The 16,344-nt window shown below is 36.0% G+C and overlaps 1 protein-coding gene across 2 annotated transcripts in view; it reads left to right on the forward strand.

Annotated features, from left to right (window-relative positions):
• The window catches only part of TRRAP (transformation/transcription domain associated protein), a 101,388-nt gene that overhangs the window by 20,222 nt on the left and 64,822 nt on the right, over positions 1 to 16,344 (forward strand). For both annotated transcript variants that reach the window (XM_067306664.1, XM_067306665.1), the window contains exons 20-31: positions 413 to 669; positions 1,570 to 1,770; positions 3,847 to 3,998; positions 5,143 to 5,342; positions 6,123 to 6,340; positions 6,460 to 6,657; positions 7,334 to 7,594; positions 8,577 to 8,738; positions 10,010 to 10,106; positions 10,542 to 10,663; positions 12,113 to 12,283; positions 13,426 to 13,494. In XM_067306664.1, coding sequence (XP_067162765.1) covers positions 413 to 669; positions 1,570 to 1,770; positions 3,847 to 3,998; positions 5,143 to 5,342; positions 6,123 to 6,340; positions 6,460 to 6,657; positions 7,334 to 7,594; positions 8,577 to 8,738; positions 10,010 to 10,106; positions 10,542 to 10,663; positions 12,113 to 12,283; positions 13,426 to 13,494 — 2,108 coding nt within the window. The remainder of the gene's footprint in view (positions 1 to 412; positions 670 to 1,569; positions 1,771 to 3,846; positions 3,999 to 5,142; positions 5,343 to 6,122; positions 6,341 to 6,459; positions 6,658 to 7,333; positions 7,595 to 8,576; positions 8,739 to 10,009; positions 10,107 to 10,541; positions 10,664 to 12,112; positions 12,284 to 13,425; positions 13,495 to 16,344) is intronic.

Genomic DNA, 16,344 nt, shown 5'->3' on the forward strand with positions numbered 1-16,344 from the left:
TTTCAGGAGTCCAGCTATGTTAAAAACAATTTGCTCTGTGTATATTTGCTTTTATTGATACAAGGTTGAGGTTTGGGTCAAATTGTCTTTTCCCAATTTTTATCCACTGAACTAAAGTGCTACTTTGTGTCTACTATTAAATTTTAGTGTATGCATATTCTTTTCGTATATGGATGTACATGCATAAATAATCATTGCATAAAATCCTTAGATGCACAATTTGAAATTATAAAAAAGACTTGATGTATATTAGTTATAAATGTGTTATAATTTTAGTCATGTTATTAACAGAGATACAAGCTTTACAGCATTTTTAAATTTGGTGTTATTCTGCATTTAGGAAAAAGCTCTTAAGCAATAAATTATTGACCCTCTTTTTTCTTCAAATGTATAATTTGTCAATGATTTTCAGGACTTAATATGTTGCAAAGTGGCCTTCATAAGCAACACATGAAAGATCTGTTTGTAGAGCTGTGTCTCACTGTGCCGGTTCGTTTGAGCTCCTTGCTCCCTTATCTGCCAATGCTGATGGATCCATTGGTGTCAGCTCTCAATGGGTCCCAGACCCTGGTTAGCCAAGGCTTAAGAACTCTGGAATTATGCGTGGATAACCTGCAACCAGACTTTCTGTATGATCATATTCAGCCAGTTCGAGCTGAGCTTATGCAGGTAAATGTGTTGTTTCCTCTTAGACCGCTAGAGGTCATTCATTCTCTAAATATTATTAGAGCTTAATGTGAAACTTGAGATGTAAAAATGTGAAAAATATGTCATAAGAACCATTGCTGTCTAATTTGTATGGAGAAGGCTAGTGGTGACCTGCTATTAAATTGAAAACTCTGAAAAATTAAAAATTGAATTAATCTTTTCTTCTTCCACTTGGAAAGTGAAGACTTTGAGACTCAGTAGCAAGACTATTACTATGTTTTAAATGAGTCGGTACAGAAAATAATTAAATTTTGGTAACTGGTTGAAAACAAAGGAAGGAAAACTAATTACCTGCAGCATATCATGATTGGGAACTATATACAGTATTGCATATACAATGCAGATGATTTGGATGAAATTCTGAACAAAACTTTTTAAATGCAGCTATTCCTTCTAACACAGTACTTGCATATACCTTACCCTTTACATTTAACATTTACCTTGATTTTTTTATGTAGAAACTAGCTTTTTGAGGTGAATTTACTTCAGCCTTAACTGGTCCAAATATATATATTTTTTTTGTTGTTTTTTTTTTTTGTTCTTTTTTTGTTTTTTTTTTTCCCAATGCATAGTGTTGTATAGCCATGACTATGAAGTTGCATTTCAGTGTGCAAAGATTTTGTTATTGATCACATTAATCTAAAACTGTGCTTAGAACAACCTTGTTACAAATCAGTTGAACTGCTGGGAAAAGAGACTGCTTTTATTCCAACCAGGAATATATTTTCTGGAAGTTACGCTGGGTCAAATACCCAAATACAAGAATAAGTGTTCACCTTGACTTTTCTTTTTTTTCCATAATAACTTGAACAGTTTTGAAATGAGACAGCTCTGACCATCTCACATTTAAAATACCTCTAGGCTTTGTGGCGTACACTGCGCAATCCTGCAGACAGCATTTCTCATGTGGCTTATCGCGTTCTTGGTAAATTTGGTGGAAGTAACAGGAAAATGTTAAAGGAATCACAGAAACTACAATATATAGTCACAGAAATTCAAGGACCCAGTATTACAATAGAATTTTCAGACTGTAAAGCGTCTATTCAGCTCCCAATGGAAAAGGTAAGGGCTTAAGTTTTCTACTTTTTTTTTTTTTTTTTTTAAATTATGTATTATCAGTTAAGAGTGTCCGTATAAGACAGGTTGACCTAATGAACTTCTTGCTTGGTTTTGTTGTGCAAAATTAGCTGAAGCTCCCCAACCTGTTCTTTCTTTATTTTTCCTTAAACTGTGTTTTAAATCACATATTTTGGGGGAGATGCATATGTTGTTCTGTATATATTAAGTCACAGGGTAGGAAGCTGAGTTGACACAAGTAATTGTTCTTTGTCGCATGTATGTGTTTTTGTTTTTTTTTCCTAACTTCTGCTGTGCTGGTTAGGTCAGGAGCAGGAATCTACTCTAAAACCTCCCAGTTTTCTTTGAAGTGTGCCAGTAATTTGTTCTTTGATCATAAAAGTTCTCCAATGGTTATTCTAGTCACTCCAATGGTTTGGTTTTGTTTGTTATCTCCAGACTGGGTATAGTACTTTTAATACTCACAAAAGCACTTTATTCTTGTAGTGGCTTTCATACAACAGTCTCAATGTATCACAAGTGTTTAGTTCACACTAACTGCAGCAACCTAATCTGTGTTTCTGTCTTGAGATCTGAGAATCAAGCTGGATTCTGAGTTAATTTGACCTGTAGAGTTTTAATACTTATCTTTTCAATTACACTTCCATAAGTCAGTGTGATCTGAGTATAGTAAACAATTTTCTTTACAGGCAGCTGACTCTTTCACTCTATACAGCCAACAGGATTAAAAATAGCTTGGAAAAATGTTTCTTAAAATGCAGATAGCTTTACTCCTCTATATTGAAACTGATGTGAGTTGAATGTGTATAAATACTGTAATTGCTGACATTTTTCTATCCCACTAGGTTTAATCTGAACCAAGTTTTCTAAAGTATTTATGCATCTAACCTGTTTGTTTAATGACATGGAAGAATTTTCAGCTTCTTGGGTGTTGACCAGGAAACAATATTGTTTGCTGCATACTTTATATCTGTAAAAAAGAAATGTCAAATTAAAAAGAAAAAACAGTGGAGTAAATTGAAAATGAGAAATTCATCTTTTCTTTTTAGTGCTTTGGTGGTCGTCTGTGGAAAACTCATTGCTCTTTTCATTGAGATGTTAATAAGGTTATTCAAAAGATGATGAGAGGGCAGCTGGTTAAGTCAGTAAGTGGATAGATGGTTCTCTTTTCAGAAAAGAAAAATGCCCACTTCTCTGTAGCAGAGGCCTTGAAAGGTCACTCTTTCTGCCCAATCCTGTGTTACCTGTTAAGCATGGATGATTAGATTTTACAATTGATCAGGCATTAAAATTGTTTATTTCGTGCACCCAAAATTAATTTTTACATGGGTTTTTATTTAATGTGTCTCTTATTTGGTTTTAATTTGCCCCATTCTTTTGGGGGAAGGATAGAGGGTAACTTTGTATATGTGGGTGAAAGTGAAAATTTTCAGAAAAAAGGTACCCCCTTTTCATCAATCTCAAGTCTTACAAGAAGATTGGAATGATCCTTAAATATATTAAAACCGTTCTTCTCTTTCTTTGTGAGAAGACTTTCCATTAAGCAATCGGTGTTTAGATGTTGCTTACAGAGACATTTAATTCGTATGATGTAACTCTTGATCTATGCGGAAAATGTGAAAAAACAATTTGTAAGGTAGAGCATTTTTTGTACTAATTACATATGCATGCATGTATAAGTGCATTTTTATATCTACAATATATAGGAATTGTGAATAGCAATTACTGCTGGAAGGAAGATGGAGGAAAATTTTCATGGAGAGAGAGAATGAAGGAATACATCATTCATGGCGTCATATGCTTTCTGGCTATGGAAATAAATGTACCTGCCATGAAACTTTCCACTTATATTAAAGCAGAGCAAACGCCATAAGGGTTTCAGGTCCACTCATGTCAGGCATTCTCTATATTTCTTAACTTGAGCAGTCCAAACTGTAAATGCCGTTTAGATGACTTTAGAATGCATTAAAGATATATCGTTCACTTGATTAATCACCTTATTAAAAATATTAAAAATAAAAAGTGTTCTGTTACTGTTTGTCATCTTTTTTTTCATCGTAGGCAATTGAGACTGCTCTGGACTGTTTGAAGAGTGCTAACACTGAACCGTATTATCGGAGGCAGGCTTGGGAAGTAATCAAGTGTTTCTTGGTAGCTATGATGAGCCTGGATGATAATAAACATGCATTATACCAACTTCTTGCACATCCCAAGTATGACAATTCTTTAAGCATAAATGTGTATGTAAAATTTATAGTGTCTTTAGAGTAGCCTGATTTAGAGGCAATGGTTAGCCTGGGCAATGTATGGACTTTTTACCTAGTGGTTTATCCTGCTTCACTTTAAATTAATGTTGGACTTTCCTGTTATTGAGAGAAAGTTTTGGAATTTTCTCAGCACATTATTTTAGTGCAAATGATATGTTTCGTGCCTTAATTTTCTTCCTCTACTCTTAGTCCAATGTATAATCTGTTATATGCGAAGAGATCAAATTTTAAATTGTAATCATAATTTAATATATTTAAATAGTTGGCCTATTTGGGTACTTAACTACATTTGAAAAGTTAAATTAGACTGTGATATTCTTTATGTTGTTGTAACTTATTTTTGCCAAAGTGAAAGAGACATAAAATTCAGTTTCATCTAATGACCAAACTGGAGCATAGTCACACATGTAGCTTATGTTTACAGAGTGATCAGTTTAACATATGACTTGATGTTTGTTTTTAGAGTATGTGTTTCTTGTTTGTTTAATTTTTATAGACATTTTAAAACTTTAGCCACTGATATATAATGTGTTTATTGCTTTTAGATAAGTTTTGACATCTTTACCCACTAAGTGTACGCTGACTTCTTGAGTCTTGCAGTGTAGTAAGTCTAGCTAAAGAGCATAGTGGCTTTTATAATTTGGACTTCTTAGACTTGACATAAATATAGCTTTGGAATGAATACGTTTTGTTGGGCAGTGATTTGATAAATAATGTTTCAATCTTGAAAGATTAAAATCAAATGTCATTTTCAAATAGGGAAAAATGTCAAAATACTGAAAATGACGTTCTGTAATTGAGTTGCAGCGTGATGCCCATATACCTATTATTTGTAATATATGTGGCTTCTTCTGAACCACTGGCTTTAAATGTTCGTGATGAAATTGAGCTATCCATCATGTTTGAGACCAGTGGTTGCCAAAATTAATACAGACTAAGTGAACTGGTCTAGCCCTATCAAAATGAGGGGAAAAGTGGAAAGCGGAGGAGTTAGGGAGAGCAAACTGTAAATTAAGTCCTTGATGATGTTCATGGTTGATCTGCCAGTACTGCAGTTTAGGATTATAATGAATTTAATTTTGTCTTTCAGCTTTACTGAGAAGTCTATACCCAGTGTAATTATTTCACATCGGTACAAAGCGCAGGATACTCCGGCTCGTAAGACGTTTGAACAGGCACTCACAGGGGCGTTCATGTCGGCAGTCATCAAAGACCTGAGACCTAGTGCTCTGCCTTTTGTAGCCAGCCTAATCCGCCACTACACTATGGTGGCAGTAGCTCAGCAGTGTGGTGAGTAGTGTGGAACAGAGATCATGGGGACCTTCATGAGAGGGGTGGAGAAGTTCATACTTTCTGTAGTAGTCATTTGTTTTAAGAAAGTCATGATATTGCAATGGCTGATATGGTTTTTTGTTGTTGTTGTATGGCTGAATTATGTTTCAGTTCTTTTGAGCAGAGAAGAATTATTAAGCACACTTTCAAAAACATCAACTAATGATAGTTCTAAAATACCAAAAGCAGATGAAATAATGTTTGTAACAGTGTCTACTTTCAGCGCATTTGTATAATTTGATACATATTTATTTTTGTGTATGGTTTTTAATTGGGTTGTTTCCCAGTTTTGAAGGGCACTTTTGAAGGACCATCAGAGGAACTAGGTAAACATTGTAGAGCATGGTGGTGTCTTGTATCTATGAAGTAAATTGTTTGGAGCTGGACTGTATGACTAGTAATTTGGGAAAAGACATATTATAAGCATTTTACTCCTCACTGTTGCTTTAATGTAACTTGACTTTCATAAGATTCTTCGTTTAATTAAATCTCCTTAGCAGACCTCTGCAGTGCATAGTCACTGAATGAGAGAAAAAAATACTCAAGTAGACGTAATCATTTTTCTTCTAAGACTGAAAAATGCCTTACAACCCATTTGTATGCAAATAGGCACAGTGCTTACTGGTTTTGCCATCAGCTCATCAGAGGAGTAGTAAAACCTAATTGAAAGACTATTCATACTGAAATATCCATTGTTTTTTCTTTGTTTTCTTTTTTTTCCCCCAATATAAATTACAGGTCCCTTCTTGCTGCAGTGCTATCAGGTTGGAAGCCAGCCTAGCACAGCCATGTTTCATAGTGAAGAAAATGGGTCGAAAGGCATGGATCCCTTGGTGCTTATTGATGCCATCGCAATCTGCATGGCATATGAGGAGAAGGAACTCTGCAAAATAGGAGAGGTGGCTCTAGCGGTGATATTTGATGTCGCAAGCATTATCTTGGGTTCAAAGGAAAGGGTAATGGAGCCTTTTTTTATTCATCTTGTTTCAGCCTCTTTAATTCTGCTTCTGAACTTTTGGAGGCTGTCAATGAGTTGAAAAAAACCTGAAGCATTGATACAGTTCTTTGTTTCCAGGCTTGTCAGCTTCCTTTGTTCTCCTACATCGTGGAACGTTTATGTGCTTGCTGTTACGAACAAGCTTGGTATGCTAAGCTAGGAGGTGTGGTGTCAATTAAATTCCTCATGGAACGGCTGCCCCTAATTTGGGTCCTCCAGAACCAGCAGACTTTCCTGAAGGCACTTCTCTTTGTTATGATGGATCTGACTGGAGAGGTATTTAATTGATGGATTATATTGACTAGTGTGGAGGAACTATCACTTTTGTTCTTAAATTCACGCAAATTGAAGTCTTGCTAATCTTGATTTTGCTTAACTTAAAAATGTATCACATCTGTAACAAGTGTGAGTGAATTTTAGTCATTTTAACTTAAACCAAGTCCTGAGATAAAGAATCAGATCTGTTTTTTCCAAGTAACTTTGTCAAAGTTGTTGGAATTGCATTTGCTTATTTCAGAGTAGAAATGTGCAAGTTGCGTTCAGATCAGTGAAAGAACATAAGATTCACTGTAACTTGCATGAAGAATACTATTTTTTTCTTCCTTCTGTGTTTGTTTAAAAGATGTTCATCTTATCAGAAAGCTGCATATAGCTTTACTTATAGGTACCTACAGAATTGGCTGCTTGACCTTTTCTCAGTTGTGAGTCATATGGTGACAACATTGCTTAGGTGTTCCAGCTCTTAGAGTTCATTTATAAAATTATGTTCCATTGCAGCTCATAATTTTTGAATGATTGGTGGGAATACCAGTTGAATATCTTAAGCTTTACATGTTTTTAGTCTTTTGCAGAGGATTCATCAAAATCAAATGCAAAGTTTGTTGTTGAGTAGTATGTAGATTTGTGATCTTTGTGTTCTGTATTTAAAAATAGAAAATCTATGATACCTTAGGTTTCCAATGGAGCAGTTGCTATGGCAAAGACGACATTAGAACAACTTCTGATTAGATGCGCAACTCCCTTGAAAGATGAAGAAAAAACAGAAGAAATCCTAGCGGCACAGGAAAAGTCTTTCCATCATGTGACACATGACCTGGTTCGAGAAGTAACGTCTCCAAACTCTACTGTGAGAAAACAGGCCATGCATTCGCTGCAGGTGCTTGCACAGGTCACTGGAAAAAGTGTCACTGTGATTATGGAGCCACATAAAGAGGTGAGAAGAAATACTTACGGAGAGTCCAAGTGAGTTTAAAGTTGTTTACCAGTTGTGTTTGCAAAATGCTTTTCTGACTGCATTTTCCCATATTAGTGAATTAAGCTCTTAGTGCTTTGATAGCATCTGTTTGTCATTTGCTAGGTTTCATTGTTCTAAATATACTGTAGCTGGAGTATTGTAGAGATTCATACAAATTGTGCCTGAGGGTTTTTTTAGCCAGTATTGGTAATGTCTTCTGTTCAAATTGATTTACTTCCTGAAATTATGGACTGCACATGCTCCCACCAATCAGACATAGGCTAGGCCAGGTAGCTACTGTATTTTGCATCATAATTTTGTGTCTCAAAATAAGAGACCCTGCTGTGCCTTTCCGTATCAGTTTTTCCTAATCAGGTTTTGCTGCATACTCCTCAAATCTAATATAGCATTCATTCTCTCGAAACTAGTGAAAATACATAAGCTCTAGGGCCACCACAGCATATAAAACTGTAGATGTTATTGTAGTAATTTGTGCATTTGCAGAGATGGCCTCTACTTAAGATCTTCTTTTGATAAAGGTGTTTATGGAGGAGAGTGATAAATTGTTGTAATGGAAAAACCTTACATGAATGTTTTCATTTTTCTGATATTTTGGGAGCTGAGAATATGCTTGGTTTTTGACTTCAGTGTTTTTAAAGCTTAAGTCTATTTTTTTTTTTAACATTGCTTATACCATTATGTAAAGTTATTAAATATCATATATCTGTTCACAGAGAATCTGTAATAATTACAGATACTGAGTTGATTCACTAACTAACTGTGCATTAAATGAGTTCAGAGAAGTACTTTTCTTCCTTAGTGATTTCTGAAGAGACACATTTGGAGCTAGAGTAGCAAATGGATAAAAACACAGGGCCGTGGCCGATGATGTCTTTGTTGCTAGGTCTATGGGGTCATTTGAATAGGCTGCTAATTCAGTAATTTAAATTGTATTGTGTAGGTCCTCCAAGACATGGTTCCTCCTAAAAAGCACTTACTTAGGCATCAACCTGCAAATGCCCAGATTGGGTTAATGGAGGGGAATACGTTTTGCACAACCTTGCAACCTCGATTGTTTACCATGGATCTGAATGTTGTGGAACACAAGGTTTTCTACACAGAGGTACGCTCTTTCTCTAGTCTCATGTTTGAATGCAGATACTTAAGTAGTGCTGGTGTTAGAATTGTCAATGTTAAAAATACACTTTTTTCTGTGCATTTTAAACTTCCGCTGCAATGTAAGAATTTACCTTTTGAAACGTGAACTGATAAAGCTATCTGCCTTTGCCTGCAACTAAATACCTCTGGGCTGAGCAGAATGTTGTCATGCCTGTAAAATATGTTAAACCTTGATGTGATAGTCTAATAGCCCCAGCTTTCTTATTTAGGCCTTATTTTATGCACAATATGTGTACTAAATAAATTGTTGTGCCACCAAAACCTAAATATTGCTTGTTAAGGTTTTTGAGTCCCTTACAGTTGGTATAAAATCGCATCTAAAACTGATGTGTAGATTTAACTTAAACTGTTTATTTCCTTGATCTCATGACTGTATTGTCCACATATAAGTTCAGAAGGACTTTGATACCAACAGTAATTGCAATTAGGGAATAACTGCAGGTAGGGAGTGCGATTGCCAAGGCAAAGGACCCTGTATTTTTTCCTTAAGACAAAACCAAAGTGGTGTAGATCAAAAAATGGCTGTAGAGCTGAGAGCAATGTATTGGTACTGTGAAGATCTGAACCTTAATAGGGTTCTTTGATATAGATGCAACCTGAAAAGTGTTAATTTGCATAATTTCTGTTTCAAATGTTCAGTATTTTCTAACAAAAACATATGTGTATATTGAAAATTCTCCTTTGCAAAGAGGAGAGCTCTGTAGGAAAAAATTGACCCTCTGGGCGGTAGAATTACTGAAGGCATTCTGAGCAGGTTTTTCTCTTATTAATCTCCTTCTGCTCTTTTACTCCTTTCTTCTACATCTTCAGTGGTGTCATTGCCATTCGGGAACAGCCTTTGCTGTAGACTTAGTCTTTCACAACCTGTATTGCATAAGCTGTGTGTTTGCAAATTGACCAGCTGGATATTGGCAAACAAAATGTCAAATGGATAATTTTTGCCTGACTTTCCTTCAGTGGCAGGGTTAATCAGTTTTCTTGCCTCTGGCTTACCACCACATTTCATGGAAACTTGTACTTCTATTTTTAGTAAGGTTTTTGCCCCTCAGTCAAATTTGGGGATCAATTAGCGTAAATGAACCCAGCTCTTTGGGGAAACCAGGCTAAAAAGGTAGCTGATAAGACTGTTTCAAACATCATTCACAATGCTAGGCTAAAATGTTTTTGTTGTTGTTGTTGTTGTTTTTGTGCCCTTTCCCCTCTGCCCCCCCGCAGTTGTTGAATTTGTGTGAGGCTGAAGATGCTGCCTTAATGAAGCTACCGTGTTACAAAAGTCTGCCATCGCTCGTACCTCTTCGGATTGCAGCCTTAAGTAAGTTCCTAAACAAAATTTGATGCAGATAAGTGTTCTTGTGAGCAACAGGGAGGCTTCTGTCCAGGATCAGCTGAAAACTTGAGAGCATGAGAACTGATGACTGTTCTCTAGAGGTCACGGTTTAATGGGAAAGTGTCCCTTATGTCTTAATGAATAGGATTTGGTTCCTGAAGTTAACCCAAAATATTTTTAGAATATTTATATAATATAGCACTAGGAAAACTTTAAAACACTGTTAATAGAACTTCCATTCTTTTTTTAAATTTTATGATGTCTGTTGCTTCTGGCAAAGCATGCTAAACTTTAGCTGTCAGTAATTTAAGATGAAATAAGTTTAAGTTTGAAGAGAATAAATGTAGAATTAAGATTTTTTTTCCCCCTCTCTTTTGAAAATGAGTTAACAAAGAGAACAAATTTACTTTGATTTTGCAGATGCTCTAGCTGCCTGCAATTACTTGCCTCAGTCGAGAGAGAAGATCATTGCTGCACTCTTCAAGGCACTTAACTCAACAAATAATGAACTGCAGGAGGCAGGAGAAGCATGCATGAGAAAGGTTAGTGCGTTTAAAACAATGCTGCTTTGAGGCTGCTGTTCTTTCTGCTTTACTTCCTTGGTACAAAGCTTCTTGGGAAATGTCTCTATAGGGCTTGATGGCTGCTCTGCTAAGTTTCATTAGTGGCACCACTGTAATTAAGTTTTTGTCAGACGTGTTTTTTGAGGGGTTTGAACTTAGCCATAACAATTTTCTTCTGGTTGACATTAACATTGTAAGCTCTTGCCCAAGTACCATGGTGCTTTCTCTCTCTGTTTCCCTTGCTCTCTCTCTTTTTATTTGTTTATTTTATTTATTTATTTTTAATGGAAAATATATTTTCTCAATAAAAAGTGTCAGTCTTTCCCAGCAGTCTCAAAAATGTGCATGTATGGGTTTATTTTAAAAGCTTTTCTTGTGCTTCTGTTCCTAAAAGAAGTGGGGTGTAGAGATGCTGTGGCTGGTTTTGGAGGCGGCAGCAATGCAGCAGAGAGGCTCTGCCCTGCAGTGGGGCTGGTGCCTTAGGGCACAAGGCTGCAGCTCTGCTCTTTGGGGTCCCAAACTGCGTCTGTCCTGTGGGTGCCAGCTTATAGTGTAAAGCAGTTGGAGGGATGGGGAAAAGGATGTCCCCTCATCATGATCTGTTGCCTGATAAATATGCTTAGTTCTAATTTGGCAAGATTTTAATAGTTAGACAAAAAATAGAAAATGTAATTAAAAATATTAACAACCTTTTTGCAAGGAGGTGTAGGTGGGGTGGCATGTCACAGGGAAAGTAAGTACAGTAATGCTGACCGTTTACTTTTGTTTATGCCACTGAGTGGTCTGAAGTCAGATATCTTCTTTTCATTTCACTCTGGCCACGAGAGGGAACGTACTCACTGGTTGTGGTTTGCTGGCAGTTCGGTCTGGAAGGGGTACAATAGAGCAACTAAGGGCTGCTCTGACCTATGCCTGTGGTATAAGATTTCTTGATCGTTTCCATCACCTTTTCCTGTGATGAATCTGTGCCCACACAGCTTTTGATCATAACAGCAAATATCCTGTCTGGTTGCTTGCAGCCAGATTCTCCTGAGTTTTTGTGTAACTCAGGATGGATGCAGGTTTTAACAGAGAAATTTGCTGTGTTGCCTTCAGCCAGCTTCACAGCCAAATCTTAATAAAGTGGTTTCTAAGTCGTTTGTCCATAATTTTATATTTTATTTATAATACGGCAGTTTTTTTAATCCTTGTCTGTAATTAAGTTCTGCTTAATTATTTTACAGAATATCCTACTATGCATCGGGAATACCTAAGTACTTCCTGAATCCATCCTGCCATCATATATATTTCCAGTAATAAATGGCATTTAAACCATCGCATTCTGAAAGTACAAAGTAAAATAAGCCAGCAGAATTAGTTTTAAGTAATGTACTTGCACAAAAATAGCCAACGTGTTCCTCCTCATTTTAATTCTTAACTCTCTTGCAGTTCTTGGAAGGAGCTACAATAGAAGTAGATCAAATTCATACACACATGAGACCATTGCTTATGATGTTGGGAGACTATCGAAGCCTGACCCTGAATGTTGTGAATCGTCTGACATCTGTCACTAGACTTTTTCCAAACTCTTTCAATGATAAATTCTGTGATCAAATGATGGTAAGCCTATTCATGTTCAAGGTGTCAAAGAAAAATGCAATAGTGATTTAATTTATATATTAAAATAGGAGTTTTTCCCAATTACTAGGAAAAAAAAAGTATCTTTAAACATTTGCATGGTTAAAATTTGAGGTAATTTCTAAAGACCTACGAAAGCAAGAAGTTAGGAGATGTTTTCTTCAAGTGAATTCATACCTAATGATGCTCAGGTCTGCTTGGACCAAATTGCTCTTTCAACAAGATGCCAGCAGGATTGTATACCAAGGAAACCCTTGAAAGCATGCTTTGTTTTCTAGTAGGCTAAGTTGTTTTGGCTTTTTTTTGATTTATAAAATGATGGAAGATATTGCCTTTCTTACTTTATTTGGAATTTTTAAAGTGGGTGGAATTCTCTGTCCATTTTTACAGTTTTTTAAATATGAAAATGAATATGTATCATGCAAAATGTTAAACAAGTATGAACCTATCACCATTGCATATTGAACTTCATTTTTTTTATGCCTTCTGATCTATGTATGTAGTCTCATATCTCTTGCTCTCTTGAATAGGGAAAGAACTTAGCAAATTGTAAAAGTCAACAGATGAAGCTTAAGTTGCAAGTGATAAAAGTAGTTTAGGAGATGAAGGCTTCTTAATTCATTAAATGTCATAGTTGCGTGTTCCGTATAAAAATCAAACTGGTGGCAACTTCAGGGTTTGTTGTTCCTGTGCAATGCTTTACATGTTATGTATATAAAAAATGCTTTTTAATAACAATCCCTCGCAGTCTCCTGTTACAACCCCGCATAGGGTTATGATAATGCCCTGATCCTGAAATGATACAGATAGGTTTCACATCCAAAATGAAAGTTGCGGTCTTCTAATAGATTAATGACAACTTTCTTAGGTGATGTTGCTACCTCTTTGGTTTGGAAAGTGTTTAACAACTCTTGCATTGTGAACCATATTATTTCAAATAGTAAATGAACTTTTTCAGCTGAGGGAGCAAAAATAACTCTGATTTTTCTCTTTGTTTCCCTCAAACAATCATTCCTGCCTCTACTTTTTCTTTTCTTGATGTATTTGCTGTCACTTGCTAAAATGGAGCAGTAAAAGAATAATGCAAATTAGCTTAAAAAAACTTTTTTATTATTTTTTAATAGCAACACCTGCGTAAATGGATGGAAGTGGTAGTTATTACACACAAAGGAGGACAGCGGAGTGATGGAAATGTAAGTTAATGAATGCTTTTATGGGGGAAGACAATGCAGAAATCAACTGCCTAAATGTTTAGGAAATACAGAACTCATTCAATTGTAAATGTTACCATAACTCGTTACACACTGATGTTTTGTTACAAGTAAATGAAATTATTTATTGAATATTTGTAACAAATCTTAGTAAAAGAAGCTTCTTACCCTTGGGGTACATTTCCTTTAGAGCCTACTCTACACAGGTTTGTGTAGGGAAAGCCTATTGATTTTGCAGGGGTTTCTGCTTAGAAATCTCTTCTTCATTGGAATGGATGATGACCTCAGTGGCATCATCCCTCTTTTTTCATTAATATGTTTGATGTTCATACCATATTCTTGTGAAAATTATACAAAACAACAACATTATCCCAGTTAATTTTAAATCTGATCTGTGAAAGCTAATTCCATATTTACTAGTTGAGATTGCATAAAAATCTCCCTGCCCCAGTCAAACTAGTGGTCTGGATGTTGAACTATGGGAACCTGATCAATTTTTTGGTTAGGAGGAAATTGCATAGCTTAATGACAACAGTGTGTGTTCTTTGATGATACTGCACTTAAGGGAATTCCTGCTTCAGTGCTGTACATGTAGATTGCCAGAAGTTCTATAATTCTATTAAGATGTCATTAATAATTTATATTAAGTGTTGAGATTTATTATTGCATGAACTAGGAAAGAATTGGAGGGGAATTGTATTAATTTCTTTGTTTTTCAAATTAGAATGGAATTAGTTTGGCTTTTTATTTCTCTCAAAACAGAAATTGTTTAATGGCTTTTCATTACTCTTTCCTGTCGTTGCAAAGAGTTTTTACATCTAAATTTAGTCATTGCTTTGTATTTGACCTAGATATTCTCTAATGGAGTAGAATTTGTTTCTTATATTTAAAATTAGAAATGGTTGCTGTCTGCACATTTTTCAGTTAAACACAAATGTTTTATTCAAGTCAGTGTAGTTTTAAGGCCTTCATATTCTTCTGGAATTTGCTTTTTCTCAAACATAAAAATTACAGTTATTGTGCAGATCTTTATATAGCAGTAGTCTTTCAAACCACAGTGGGGCACCACTATAGCAGTTTTTAGTTGTCCTTGAATCATAGGCCTGAATCACATTTAATTGTGAATTCTTTTGCTTTTAGTGTCTTCTGTCATAGTTAATGTTTTCTATGTAGTTCTGTGTTTAGTCTCCCAAACGTGCTTTTTTTATTGTTGGTTTAAAGTCTGTGTTGGGGGGAGGTACGCATCGGAAACATAAGAACAAATCTAGTGACAAATCTTGAGGGAGGAGAGAAGTCTGTGGAAACACTTTCAAACAGAACTGTGCGACTACAAAGGTGATTGAAATATTACTTCTTTTTTCCTGTCGTTCCTTTAAAGTTTTCTTAGAAATAAAAACTATAGGAAACTGAAGGAGGGCACAGACGGTATGATTTAGATACACTGGTTATGGCAGTCTGTGTTCATAGGTCCATGCTGGCAATGTGCTGTAATTGTAATGACATCTTCCAACTGTGGAAAAGACTAGGATGGTGAAACTGGTGGTTAGAGTTAGTTGTAGCTGGCCTTTCACTTATTCTGGGTTCTTCTTGACCATAGGAAGATCCCCAAATCTCACGTGTGCACATAAAAGCAATGTTGGGGAGTGCTTCTCAAGTGGGTTGCGTCATTCAGACTGAGTGGTTTGATCTAGGCGCTGTTAAGCTCAGCGGAGGATGGAAGTGGTCAGGAAACCCTTATGTTTGCTAGGTGAATTAATACAGAGTAGTATTACTGTAAATTTTTTGACATAAACGATTTTCATCTCTCTCTTTCAGCTGCACATTTTGAAGGTGCCATTTTTGAACACTCTTGCTTTGGTGGTAGTGTTGTCATGCAGTTCTTTGGCATCACGCACATAGTGGCTAGTCGGCAAGGCCTCTTAATGCAGCATGCTGTGCTCCAAATGTCGAAAGAATGAGCTTCCTAACGTAAAGAAACGGCAGTTCTAAACAAAGTAAATACTGCAGACATCTTGGTTAAAACTGGTGCATAATAATTAACAACTTTTGTAAAGATCCATATTGATGCCAGAACAACTAAGTGCTTGATTCACCTAAATCATTTTGCAATAGTCCTAGTGTGTTCTTGAATTGCCTTGCCTATTTAAATAAATGAGCAAATAAATAGTATTTTAGGTAGAAATGAAGATTTAGTTCATTGGCACAATAATCTAAATCTTTGATTTATATCCCTTCTTCTCTTCCCTACCTCCCCAATGAAAGGCCTATTTTTAGGTCATATTCAGTAGTGGAAAGATAAGTTTTGAGCAGATGGAGCCACGACCTCTCACTCTAATGAGCAGTGGTGCCTCAGTGGAAAATCTCCACTAGCATTTATAAGAAGGACTTTTGTAGCTTGGTAGTTCAAATACTGGAAGTGGTTTCATAATCGATATTGGACAGCTTTGTCTTTGAAGATAATATAATATTGTTTCCCCTGTTTTAATCATTTCTAATATCTTTTTATTCTGCACAAATACTTGGGAAGCTATGTATAAGCAACGTACAGGTAGAAAAAAGACTGCTTTTTGTCCCCATTCTTAGGAGAGCAATTTTGAGAGTGGGAGATGGTTGTGTCTCCACTCCTTCAGCCTGCGCTGAAAATCCAGCCCTAACGTCAGTGCTGGCCGCAGTCTGAAGAATAGCGTATACTGATGTGTTCATTTATTTCATGTTTTTGTGGGGTTTTTCTTTTCATGCTGTGCCTTCTGTTTTGGTTCAGCCTGCCGCGGAAGGGGTAGAGGTGAGAAACTCAGTGGAGGCACCAGGAAGTTCTTTGTTGTTGTGTTTTGG

Source organism: Apteryx mantelli, chromosome 16 (genome assembly GCF_036417845.1).
Source record: "Apteryx mantelli isolate bAptMan1 chromosome 16, bAptMan1.hap1, whole genome shotgun sequence".
Taxonomy (NCBI): domain Eukaryota; kingdom Metazoa; phylum Chordata; class Aves; order Apterygiformes; family Apterygidae; genus Apteryx; species Apteryx mantelli.